The sequence below is a fragment of the Sarcophilus harrisii genome, chromosome 2, assembly GCF_902635505.1.
Source record: "Sarcophilus harrisii chromosome 2, mSarHar1.11, whole genome shotgun sequence".
Taxonomy (NCBI): domain Eukaryota; kingdom Metazoa; phylum Chordata; class Mammalia; order Dasyuromorphia; family Dasyuridae; genus Sarcophilus; species Sarcophilus harrisii.
Genome location: NC_045427.1, coordinates 153,791,509 through 153,805,257, shown reverse-complemented (window position 1 = coordinate 153,805,257; position 13,749 = coordinate 153,791,509). Strand labels below are relative to the sequence as shown.

Here is a 13,749-nt window from a genome sequence, read left to right as displayed (position 1 = left end):
TTAATGATGCTTCATATATGTAGAGAAGTTCATTTGGAAGAATAAAATGTCAAGAATATCCACCAGGTTTCAAAAGTACTACAAAGCAATAATTTATGAACTATCTAATGCTACACTAAAAAATAAATAAATGGAAAATATTACATAATTTAGGACAAAATGTGTCAATATGTTAGTGTGCAATAAATTTGAGATTACAAAATTCTATGGGTGAAGGGCAAATCTCTATTTAATCTTTTTAAATTATTGGGAGAATTGGAGAAAACATCTCACATTATATACTATGATAAATTCTTAAGGACTGAAAATCCAAAATTTATAAAATGCATTATGAAAAAATGCAACATTAAATTCTCAAACATTCATGATTTGGAAAGTTTATGATTATATTATGTAAAAATTAAAATTTTTTACATAAAAAATCTGCATTATAATTATCATATGTATGTGTAATTTGTATATATTAATATATTATTTGTAACATAATATTATATAAGATGGAATCATGTATTTGAAAAATCGTCTTTATGAAAAATATGTCTGTTGAAATCCATATCAAAACTATTTAAGGTTTGGATATGAATTTATAGAAATGAAATCTATTTCTCTAGGAGACAAATGGACAAAAAAATTAAGATATTTGTCAAAGAAAAAAAGCAGAAATGACAAATAAGCTGGCTTCAGATACTTATTAGCTTTGTGGCCTTGAGCAAAACACATCAGTTTGCCTCAGTTCCTTTGTTGTGGGATAATTGGGTCAAAGGTATGAACACACACACACATGTACATACACACTCACACACACAAAAATATAAGAGGCAATCAGGGTTATGTGAAATCAGTCATTTTGCAAAAGAGGGAGCTTAGTTCCAAAAATATGAAGTCTAAGATCGTTCAGTAACCCAGAAGTTCAGGTGTGCTGAAAATCCAAGCCCCACTGCTGTGCAACCAGTGCTCTTTCCACTGTCTGAGTGAACTTTAAACTATTCCTAACAACTGATTTCCATTTTGCTTACTTTGGTGTCTTATGAGTACACTGACTACTTCTTGTTGCCATAGCTAACCTAAATGGCTATAAGACTCATGCCCAATTCTCAGTCTATTAATGAGAGGAGAATAATGGAAAAAGAGAGGAAAATAAAGTGAGGTGAAAATGGTCAATCAGTAATTATTTAGTGATACCTACCATGAATTTGAATGTGTATTTATATTTCCTCCTACAATAAGAACACAGCTCCCCAGAGTTCACAGTCCATAGCTTGGGAACCATTAAAATTGGTAAAATAATAACTAATATTTTATAGTGCTTTTAAGTTTTTCAAAGCAATATATATGTGTATTGTGTATGTGTGTGTGTGTGTGCATACATACACACACACATTAGCTCATTTGATCTTCACAATGACGCTGTAAGGTAGATAATACAATTACTATTATTAGCATTTTACATAAAAGTTTTATTAATTTACATAGGATTACACAGCCAGTTAAGTATCCTAGGAAGAATTTGAAGCCAGGTCTTTTGATTTCCAGTTCAGTACACTATGTAATATTCCTGATCTTAAACTCTCCAACTCTAAGATTTTGGGATCTTAAAGCAAAGTAGAAGAAACAGTTACTTTTGAGACCAGCCATTTTACTTTTTTTTTTTTTTTTTTTTTTTTTTGAGACCAGCCATTTTACAAAAAAAGGGAGTTTCTCTTATCTATTAACTGTGTAATCTTAGGCAACTTATTTAATCTCTTTGGGCCTTTATCCTTATCTATAAAATGTAGAAACAGGTTATTATTGTTCATCCTTCTTGAAGAAGACCAACAGTGTCACAAGGATGTCTTGATTTGTGTGTAAATTGGATTTAAGTGAGACCAAACATCAGAGAAAAGTTTTCATTCTCACTTTCTCCTTCGAAGTCTAGTAGCAAGACAAAAGTCAATGTGACTGACAATAGCCCATGATGCAATGAATAATCTTGGCCTTTCTAAATGAAGGTTTTTCCCAGGCCTAGTATATCTAGACTTATGTCCATTCAATGATTAAGAGCTAAGAAATGAGACAAAAGATGGCCTAATTTACCATTGTAAAAATATCAATCTGGGAGGGAAAGATTCTCAAAGTTTCTTACCAGAGCAAAATAATAGCTATTTACACTCATTCTAAACCATCAAAACCTAAACAATGAGTCAGAGGAATGAGTTTGGACTGTTATGGACCACTCAATGATAGGTAGAATGATGTGGGTTTAAAAGCTTAGTCAATTAGCTCCATTTGAAACACAACAGCAAATCACTGGACTCCTTCAAAATCATTAATTTTTTAAAGCCTGTTTTTTCAGATCTATATTTCAAGAAATCATAAATAAAAGCTGCACAGACAAAAAGTAAATTGTCCCAGATTTTTTTTTAAATCTAGTTCCTAAGCCCCAAAATAGCTTGCAAAATCTAACCCAAAATTATATATTTATGAACAGAGCAGCTATGTGCAAAGATTTGGCATCCCAAATGAAGAGAGAGATCACATGTAGTTGCAGTTGTGTATGGCTGCAAAGGAGGCAGAACAGGTGTCTCTAGCCTCAATTTCCCTCATCTTTGTCCAAGAAATACTTTTCATTGCTGCCAGGTGTTTTGTTGCAGAGCTATTTCTGAGGCTTAGTTCTTCCAAAGTGGCAAGATCCAAGGAGAGATGCAGTTATTACTCTCCTGTCTTGTGGTCTATGATTAACCAATATACCTTGTGGTCTTTTGCCAACACTTAGTGCCTTTTACTGCAATTATGTGTTCTGACATACTATAGCCATGGTGTTTCTCAGGCTTACCTCTTCTAGTAATCTCTTGTTTCTTCATAGTTCCCTGCACCTGAGGTCAAATTCTCATCTGTAGCACTACCTATCTCTAATATAATTCAACTGTTTTTACCTGAGACTAGCAAAAAAAAAATCTAGCTATGGTTCTACTGGGAATCTCATTAGCTGACATATTAAGTTTATCACTGTCATCTAAGATCCTTCGAGCTCTAAGGCATAGGTTCTTATGACTAACATTTCTTGTAGGAAGGGTAGAATTTATATAAGAACAAGAAAGAAGTGTGGGAGTATATACCCAGGATAAATAAGGAGATAATAAGGGGACTCCTAGCCTCCCTGGATGAATTCAAATCATTTAGTCAATATGAACTATATACTCAGAAATTGAAAGAAACTATGGATATAACTTTTGAGTTGTCAGCAGCGATATTTGAAAGATCATAGGGGGAAAGGAGAGGAAAATGATAAATGTTGTCCTAATTGAGAAAATAAAGGAAGGGGGGATTATAATCCAGTGAGCTTAATTTTGGTTCCTGGGAAAATTCTAGCATGCTTCGTTTTTTAAAAAGGTTAGTGAACATGTAGAAAAGGAATCACTGATCTCAAAAAGCCAGCAAGACTTAATCAAGAAGAGGTCATGGCAAACTAACCTCATTTCCTTTGTTGACAAGATTACTAAACTAGTAAATCAGGAGAATGTTGTGGATATAATTTACATTGATTTCAGAGAAGCTTTTGATAAAGTATCTCACATCATTCTTGTGGAGATAATGGAGAGATGTAGATTAAATAATAATTAAATAATAATATTAAAAATTGCCATAAGTTGGTTAGATGACTAGATGAAAAGTTGCTAATAGTTTCATGTCAATATGACAGGATTCCCAAGGCATATTCCAGCATTCTTTTCTTCATCCTGTGAAGACAGATCTCCTGTGGTGTTTAATATTTTTGTCAATGATTTGATTAAAAATATAAATGATATGTTAATAATTATGCAACACAAAGTTGGGTAGGATAGCTAACAATGGATAGTCATTAGAAAACTATATGCTGGTGCTCTCTTCAGCTTCTGTGATGGGATGAAATGCAGCACTCATTGGTCAATACTTAATAAAAGGTTTACCTACTGTTAACATTGCAAAGATGTGCAGCAATGATTCAGGGGCACTTAGTTTCTATAGACACATACCCCTTCTTATGGAAACATGTTTGATAAATGTGGATGAGTATGGCAACTCTTGTGATATGTAATTATTTGCTAAGTGGGGTTACCAGTTCATGTGGATGGGAGCTTTTATGCTCCTAGGTGATCAAGAAACTATATTAATATAACTAGAAACTATAAGGAAACTGTCTCAAGGAAAAAATAACTTGAGTCTTGCTTCAAATCCAGGACAATCAAGCTCTAGAAAAGCCTCCTTTTTCTAAGTCATATTGCAGATGGAAAGGGGAACCTTGGTAGAGGTTCTATCACAATTACTGTCAAAATCAAAAAGAATCTTGACAGTCTAGAGAATGGCACTGAATCTAATAAGATAAAATTGAAGGAGAATTAAATGTAAAGTTTTGCACTAGAGTTAAAAAAAAGTATAAGATGTGAGAGTTTTGGTTAAATAAATAGCAGTTGGTCTGAAAAGGCACATTCTGAAAAGGTGTAAGAGGATGGACAGCAAATTCAATATGAGCAGCAGAATAATGGGGTAGCCAAAAAAGTTAACATGATCATAGGCTACATTAAGAGATATAACTTCTAGAAATAAAATATTAACAGTAGTTAATATATATATAAAGTACCAAATATGGTTTCATTTGAAACTTACAAAACCCCATCACGGACTATTCTCATGAGACCATTAAGTATTATATTCACTTCTAGGCACCATGGTTCAAGAAGTATGTTGGCAAACCAAATACTCCAGAGGACAATTTTCTATTTTCATTGATGGTACCCTCACTTTGCCAATTAGGCAAGCTCAAAAGTTGTATCTTCACCCCATAACCCATCCAAATCTTAAGCATGGACCCTAAGCATTATCCTTCCCTCTACCTTCATTGTTAACTGGCATATTGAAGCTAGAGAAAAACAGACCCTGGACTGGGAACAGGGGAGGAGTGAGAGAGAGAGAGGGTACATTTTAACTTTCTTTGGATATTTGAAGGACTTTCATGTGAAAGAGATGTTAGATTTTCTCTGTTTAGACCCAGAAGATAGAAGCAAAAGTTATGGATAGAAGTTGTCAAGAGGCAAATATTGAATGGATAACCAGAAAAATTTCATTAAAATGTAAGTTGTCCAGAAGTGAGATGGACTGCTCCAAGAAGTGGAGGACTGCCTGTCTTTGGAGGACTTCATGCAAAGAAAGATGATCACTTATTGGATATATTAAAATAGGAATTCCTTTTGAGTATGGATTTGACTAGGTGACTGGATAATTTTGAGATTTGGACAAAGAAAACAGAATTAGTAAATGCAGAGAAATATATGCATGTATAGTGAAAGTGACTAAGAAACAGTGAGAATATTGGCTTTAACCCAGATTTAGAAGGACAAGAGGTAGATGCTTATTTAGCCAAGCAATTCAGAGACTGAGGCTTTAGTTTCCCCAGATCACCCATATCCATATCAAGCTGGTTCCAAGAGCTTTTAATTTTGCTATCATTGGGCTTTTAAAAGAGGTTAATCATCCCCTTGCTTGTTCCTTCTCTCCAGCTCCCCTTCACAGGAGGCTTGTACCACTTTTACCACAATGGCCTTGCCAAGACTAAGAGAAGACGCAGTCTGCCCCATAAGCAGAAGTTGGAGACAGATCCCAGGGTAAGCCTACCTTTAATGTGTCTATCCAGTCTTGCTTTTATATTAAATTTGTGCAGAAGAGTGGGTAAGGATGACATGGGAAAGGGTCTCGAAAATCTAAGCATAGAAAGCCAGTCTAATGTAACAAATGGATACTGACCAACCCAAATGATGCATTCATTAAAGACAAGTATGTCTCAATGCAACTATTATATTAAAAAGGACATTGCAGCTGAAAATTTTAAAAGGGGGTAGGGAAGATAATGCACTATGTACATAGGCTAAAGTCCCAATTGGATTTGCAATCTCCTCCCATTTTATCCTTAAATGCTACATGTGTAGGTCTGCTTTAAAAAGTAGCTAAGGCTTATGTCAAAATGTCTACAGCACTTTTTCAGTAAAGTTTACTCATTTTTAAATTACTAGCAATTAACTTCAACCTATTCACCAAAAAGGATCAGGCTCTGAAATACCCCACATTTATTCTGGAAATTACATTTGTCACCCACTCCAGAGAGAGCAGGATTTGTCATAATCTCTTCAGAAAATAGGTTACCTTCTATCTTCCTTCTTGGCCCCTTTCCAGATGGCCAAACTGTTGCATTAATCCAAGGCATGCATATTTAACATTTTGGGGGTCATAGGCTCCTTTGGCAATCTGACAAAGCTAATAAAACTCTGAAATGTTTTCAAATTTGTAGAATAAAATACATAGAATTACAAAAGAAACTAATTCTATTGAAATATAACATATCAAAATTCCTCAAAAAGAAATGTTCTTGGACCTCAGGATAAGAAATTCTAGAAAAGTATCTATATACCCAATAGAAAGTGTGTATATATCCAAACAGAAATAGCTCACCTATCCCAAGCAATCACAAATCATATTTCCTCATGTGACTTTGGCACAACCAAATTTCTCTAAAACACAGACTAGCCTGTTTTACGTTTTTGTATGCATCTAATAAAGGCAATAAACAGCATATAATAGAACCTCTCTCAGTGAGCTCTGCAACTTCAGCTTTCTTTAGACCCTGCACTATTATTATATAGGTGTGATCTAATTCCAGGAAAAACAAAGGTCCATTGTTTCAGCCCTAGCATGGCCATTACAGGAATAAAGGAAATAAACACAGTTTCCAAATTCCATTCAAGACATAGCATTCTCCAGAATCATTGTTCATACTGGTGGATCCAAAACTTGGGAGCCAAAGTAGGCTCTCACTTGTTACAGCCAGAAACCTCTGATATTCTCCATTAATTTAATTCTTAAAATCATCCCTTCTTTCCTTCCATGTGATCAAGAAGTATTTCATTTTCCTCTTGGTTTCTCTTATTTGGTACCTGAGCTTGTCTGCTCTCCCTTGAGTGACAAGGGGTTGAAGAATTAGAATAGTAAAAATATTTACTAAAGGATAATTCTGCACAATATACTTTTCACCTTTTGGTAAGTTTAATAACTACAGCAGGATCTCCTACTATGGTACTAGTAGGAGAAACACAATGACTAAAGCTCTTAATGCTGTCACTGATATGTGGAAGCACTCTGCATCAAAAGACATAATTTAAACCAAATCTATGTGTTGAACTGTATTTCCAGAAGCTGGGGCAAATTTTTCTGGGAGTTAGGGGGAAGAGAGACAGAGAATCTGACAGATTTCTCGAGACTAGCACATGTTACCATGTACTACTTTTAGCTGGTCCCCGGACCAAGCCAGAACACAGGCAGTCTTCCCCATCAATGTTGGTGAGGGAAAGTAGACTTGGGAGAAGAGTTTGGTACTTAATGATTAACTTAAGGAAGGAGTTCTTCTCATTTTCTATCCTATCACTGACTCTGCTATTGTTCCTCTTTCTGAATCAGATACCCAGAGGCCATGCCTGAGGGAAGTCAAGCATCTAGATTCTGACCTCCCAAGGACTATGTGTCCACATCTTAACCTCTGACACTATCTACTTTGTTGTTCCAATTTCCATTTATCTCTATCCATCCCTATTTCGAGCTCCTTTTCCATTACTTATTCTGAGAAAAAAAGCACAACACTCAAAAATATTATTGAGACGCCACTCTTTATACTACCAGGATTTCATCTGTTCTAGAAATCCAACTCATCAATGTAACATTTTCTGATTTAAGTCACTATTTTCTCACCCAAAGAAATTTAAGATTCTATAGTCAAGCCATGTTTGATGGCAGTCTAGATTTTTTTATTCATAAAATCAAATGTGTTGATGTAGGGGGAAAGGGAGTCCTTTATTGATTTGAAACAATTAGCTTTGTTCTTAGGAATTTACATAACAAAACTGATTTTAGAAAAAAGGGATCAAGCCTTGGATTTGAAGGCTTATCCTGGCCCCTGTTTTGAGCTGATAGTCTTCGGTAACTCTTTCCTGCAGGACTTTTTTTCATGGGGATGTTGTGAGTGAGCTTAATTTGGGCTTTAATTAGGAGTGCAGATGAAATATACTACCCAGGAGACCACCTACTGGCAGGCCACATGCAATGCTCCGAAGCCAAAGCTCACAGTCCCTCAAGAGGTCTTTCTTCTCTGGAAAGCAGTTTTATCTTTGTATTTTTTATTTCAAGTCAGAGCCAAGGTTCTGTTGTGCCAGATGATGCTAAGTCATTTTAAGGGATCTTTTGCTGAGACTGGCATCGCCTGGCCCCTGGAACAGCTGTGTTCACAGTATGAGAGCAGGGTTGACACCAGACACTCCAGCCAGATCTCTGTCACCAGCCAAGGCTGGTTTGGGGACAGCTAGATAGTGCAGTGACTAGAGTGATGGGTCTAAAGTTAGAAAAACTCCTCTTGGGCCTCAGACACTTACTAGTTGGGTGGCCCTGGGCAAGTGATTTAATCCTATATGTTTCCGTTTACTCATCTGTAAAAGGAGCTGAAGAAATGGCAAACTACTCTGGTATCTTTTCCAAGAAAATTCCCAAAATAGGGTCACTAAGAGTGGGACATGACTGAAATGACTCAACAACAAAGCTGTTTTTTGGTCAAAGAGATGTGTCTCTCCTAAGACTAAGGAGTCCAGAATGGGGAGAGCTAAGCACAAAGTATATAGAAGCACTGAAAGGGGAGAGTCAAAGGTAAAGTAAAGGGAATTCTCCCTACCCCCTCCCAGATCAGTTTTATTCCTTCCTTTTCTTATGCCCTCCCTTATTCCCATCATGACTGTATCCCCACAATAGATTCTTGTGCTTAAATGATTTGAAAGATGGTAGTGCTTTTAACTGAAATAGAAATCTATGGTGTGAGGATGGATTTAGGGTTTAGGGAGGATGGCTGGTTCCATTTTGGACATGTTGAGTTGTAGATACTTATAGACCATCAGAGTAGAGATGTTCAGTAGGCAGTTGGTAACTGTGGGCTCAAATTCAGGAGACAAAAAAGGGGGAAATACACATATTTTGGAATAATTTGCATAGAGATGATCGTTAATCATGAAAGCCTAAAGAAATCATCAAGAAAGTAAAGAAAAGAATTCAAGACAGAGCCCTGTGTTTCCTAACCACCCATAATATAGGTTATGTTAATTCCAGGGGAAAAAAAAGCTGAAGAGTGGTCAGAGAAGTACAAAGAAAATAAGGAGAGAACAATGTGATAAAAACTAGGGGAGAGTATTATTGTTCTATAAGAAATGATCAGCAGGATGATTTCAGAGAGGCCTAGAAAGATTTACATGAACTGATTAAATGAAATGAGCAGAACCAGGAGATCATTGTGCACAGCACCAAGAAGTTTATATGAAGTTCAATTATGATGGACATGACTCTTTCCAACAATGAAATGATTGAAGTCAGTTCCAATGATCTTGTGATGAAGAGAGCCATCCACACCCAGAGAGAGGATTGTGTGAACTGAGTGTGGATCACAGCATAGTATTTTCACTCTTTTTGTTGTTTTTTTCTTGCATTTTGTTTTCTTACTAATTTTTTTCCTTTTTGATATGATTTTTCTTGTGCAGCATGATAATTGTAGAAATACGTTTGGAAGAATTGTACATGTTTCACATATATTGGATTACTTGCCATCTAGGGGAAGGATGGGAAGGAAAGGAAATTTGGAACACAAGATTTTGCAAAAAAAAAATTATCCATGCATATGTTTTGAAAATAAAAAGTTTTAATAATTAAAAAAACTAGGAGAGAGGAAAGAATTTGGAAAGAGGGAATAGCCAACAGTGTGAAAGTTTCAGAAAAGTCAAGAAAGATGCAGACCAGGAACAGGTCATTGGATTCAACACTCAGGATATTACTGGTAATCTTAAGGGGGAAATTATTTCACTTGAGCAGTGAGGTAGGAAGCCAAATTGTAAGGAGTTGAGAAGTGACTGGGAAAAAATAAAATCATCATATAGACAGATTTTCCATACTTTTGTCAATGAATGAAAAATGTTTGGGAAAATATTTATTAAATACTTACTATGTATTAAAATAGTGCTAAGGATAAGAAAAGGGAGGAAATGTACAAAATGATAGTTTGTGGGGATGACAGTGTTTTTGTTTTGGGGGAATTTTTTTGGGGGGGTTGGCTATTTTTCTAGTATTAGAGAATCTAGGGAATGTTTGTAGTCAACAGGGAAAGATCCAGTGATGTAGGAAGAAGAGCAATGATGATTAATAAAAGAGAATGATTGATGAAGAAGGTTAGAAAGATAGATTCAAGAGCTTAAGAAGAAAGGTTGGTTTCTAAGGAGAAATCTCTTTTTTAGAAACTGAAGTGAAAGAGGAGGCAATTGAGAATGATATTAAAGAGTTTTCTTGGGAAAAGGATCTGATGAGGTTCTCTGTGGAATGGGAAAATACTATTAAAAAGCTAAGAGAAATATAAAAAAGAAGAGATTCTTCATTTAAGAGTATCTTGAACATATGTGAAGAATCTATGAATTCCTTCTGTTCCTTCTATGTCTTGGCAGGTAATCTCTGCCAGTCTCTGATATCTCTGCCTCTTGGTTCTACCTAAACCTACCTAAAATGCTACCTAAAATCTCACCAAGTCCAAAAATTCTTTCCCAATCCATTTAGTGCTGATGACTTCCCTCAATTATCTCCTTTATAAATATTTGTTCAATCAAATTTAAGTGAATTGACCCATTCTAGAGTTTCTAGAGTCCAAAGAGGCTGAATGTCTCCTGAAACAAGCTTCCTTGTTATTTTCTCTAGATTATGATCATTGTAGCAAAGGTGAATTTCCTGGAAAGGTTGGCTCAGTGCTGATGAAGCATTTAGTGATCTAGTAAGTGAATTATTGACTTATATGTTAAAATGTTGCTTATACTAGGATCAGTACATAGGAAAAAATAACCTGAATAAAGACCCATCCCACTAAGCAGTAGCAAGAATGTATACTCTGCTCTAGGAACAGATTCAATAGCATTTGTTTAGCTATGCCTATAGCACCATTAATGAGCCTTGAAGCCAAAATTGATAGTGGATGATAATATCCATATTAAAACTCTATAAAAGATGTAAGTACTTGACAATGGAAGAGAAAGTCTAATGGTTAAAGATAATGGTTGTTTCTTTGTTCAGCTCAAACAATACTCATATAACTGGTAAAACATATTATGTTGTATTAAGTTGTAAAGACTGCAATCTGTGTTTAGTTTTAAACCCTTAAGTTCCTGGGAGATTGAAAAAACTCTAGTTTATTTTTTTTTTCAAAAGGAACTCCTCCTTTTGTAAAGAGGAGCTGAATTTGATTCAGAAACTATTGTCTATTTCCTTTTCTAAACAATTTTCTGTCTGGATCATTATAATTATCTATCCAAATCTCTTTGAAGACCATTCCTATTCAATTTTTTAAGCATCTTAAGCCCTCTATGACTAACGAATAGACCATGATTTCCTTTTCTTATTATATTTACGGGTTATATTGTCCTTCTTCATGATTTTATGTTCTTTAATTACCTCTAGCTTAATGTAATTAGTCCTTGCCTCATAAAAATTAATCCATATCTCTAATAACCAAATCTGAGGTTATCCATAAATAATGTTCTCTTTTTTCTCTCTCCAAAATTATCAATGATCTTCTTTTATTCAATTTTATTTTTTAATTGAAAAATTAAATTCCTCTCTTTTCCTCACCATTCCAGGGGAGAAAAGATAATTCTAATAGAAAAAATTGGCAATCCAACAAAACAAATCCCCACACTGAATGTGTCTAAGAAATGTCTTAATCTATACCCTGAGTCCATCAGCTCTGTGGGGATTGGAGGCAGTGTAGCATTGTTTCTCTGGAATCACAGTTGGTCTTTGCATTGATTGCCATGACAGCTTTCAAAAGTATTTGTTTTTATACTGTTGTAATTATTTCTCATTCTCTCTGAACTAGTTCATGTAAGTCATCTCAAATATTTCCTTGAAACTATCTCCTTATCTTTGTGGCAGAATATTTTATTACATTTCCATACCCTAATTTATTCAGTCATTTCCCAACTGATGAATGTTCTCTTTGTTTGCAGTTCTTTACTATGAAGAGCTGCTACTTATATTTTCTGTACATATGGCTACTTTTCCTCATTCTGTGATCTCTTTATGTATAGACTTAGTAGTGATATCTAGGTCAAAGAATATGCACAGTTTTTTAAACTTTTTAAACACAGTTCCAAAAATGTCATCCAGAAAGATTGGACTAGCTCTCAGTTTGATCATCAGTGGGTCAATAGGCTTGTTTACATGCAGGTCTTCTGGCATTTATTATTTTCCTTTTTAATCAGTTTTGCCAGTCTTATCAGAGTGAGCTGGAACCTTCAACTTGGCTAATTGCTAGTGATTTGAAACATTTTTTTCATAATGTTATTTAGACCTAGGCTTTTTTTTTTTTTTCTGAAAACTGCCTGTTCAATTTTTTAACTACTTTTCAGTCAATGGCTCTTACAGATTTGAATCAGTTCCTTATATGTCTCAGAAATGAGACTTTTATTAGAGAAACTTCCTAAAAAAACTTCTCCCCATTTACTTATTTCACTTTAAATTTTAGTTACATTGGTTTTATTTGTGCAAATTTTTAAAAATTTTACATAATCAAAATTATGCACTTTGTCTTCTGGGATCCTCTCTGTACCTTGTTTGATTACGAAATCTTCCTCTATCTGGAAATTTGAAAGGTAAATTCTTTTTATAAATTGTTTATGATGTCATCCTTGATGTAAAATGGTGACTAAAAAAACCCCATAGGCACATTCACGCATAAATCTCATAAATGAATTACTCAGACTTCCTTCTTCCATGGTAATTGACAACGGAATAATTGATCTAGTATCTAATCCTTTATCCTTGAGATAGACTCGGAAGGCTGATAAAAGGTAGGGGTTGCTTGTTATTGCTTCAGGTACTTTTCTTGATTTAAAGTGATAATGCAGTGAATTCTAGATCAGTTTGAATAGTTTAGATGTGACTAGTTAAACACTCTGTACTATTCTCTACAACCTCCACTCAGAAAAAAATTAAGTGAAAATGACATGAGGGGTATAATCTCAGAACCCAAGAGACCATTATAGCAATTTATTCATAGTTTTCACATAATATCTTCATGAAATGCACAGGAAACAGTGGTTCACAGCAAGCAAAGAAATTAATCTCGCTCTCTTCCAAAATTTAAGAACAATGCTATAGATATATTGGAGTCTAAGAGCTAGATTTTTTTTAGATTACAACCCATATCACCCTGGAGCTCTTTGGCCAACAATAAGTCTCAGTCCAAACTTCACTTGGTCATTGGGCACTGCTGGCTCATAGTTAATGTCAATAGCATTTGTTTCTGGTTTGACATCTTCCCCTCCTGGATTGATTTCATTTTTTTTTTGTTTGATTAGGTAAAAGAGGACATTATTTGCTTCATTTCTTACCTAGTCTAAATCACTGAATGGTTGTTGCTTCAGTCAAACTGAAACCTGGAAAGACCTTAACTTTAAAAGACTAAGGTCACCCATTGCATCCTGAGCCATCTGGAGTTCTCCTGATCTATCTCTTGAATCCAGATGACTCCAGAGGAGAGGGTGGAGCTGGTGACTTGCCCTCCTTCATCTAAAATTTCACTTGCAATTTACCTTCTTGATGTCATGGTCCCAAATGTAAACAACATATCCCAAATGACAAAGCTGTTCATGAGCAAATCATTTCAGATGCCTCAAGAACTGG

General features: G+C 35.0%; 1 protein-coding gene across 1 annotated transcript in view; it reads left to right on the top strand.

The window, feature by feature from the left end:
• The window catches only part of PCSK2 (proprotein convertase subtilisin/kexin type 2), a 295,645-nt gene that overhangs the window by 38,718 nt on the left and 243,178 nt on the right, over positions 1-13,749 (top strand). The window contains exon 2 of the mRNA XM_003758170.3: positions 5,514-5,618. Within this exon, the coding sequence (XP_003758218.1) occupies positions 5,514-5,618 (105 nt within the window). The remainder of the gene's footprint in view (positions 1-5,513; positions 5,619-13,749) is intronic.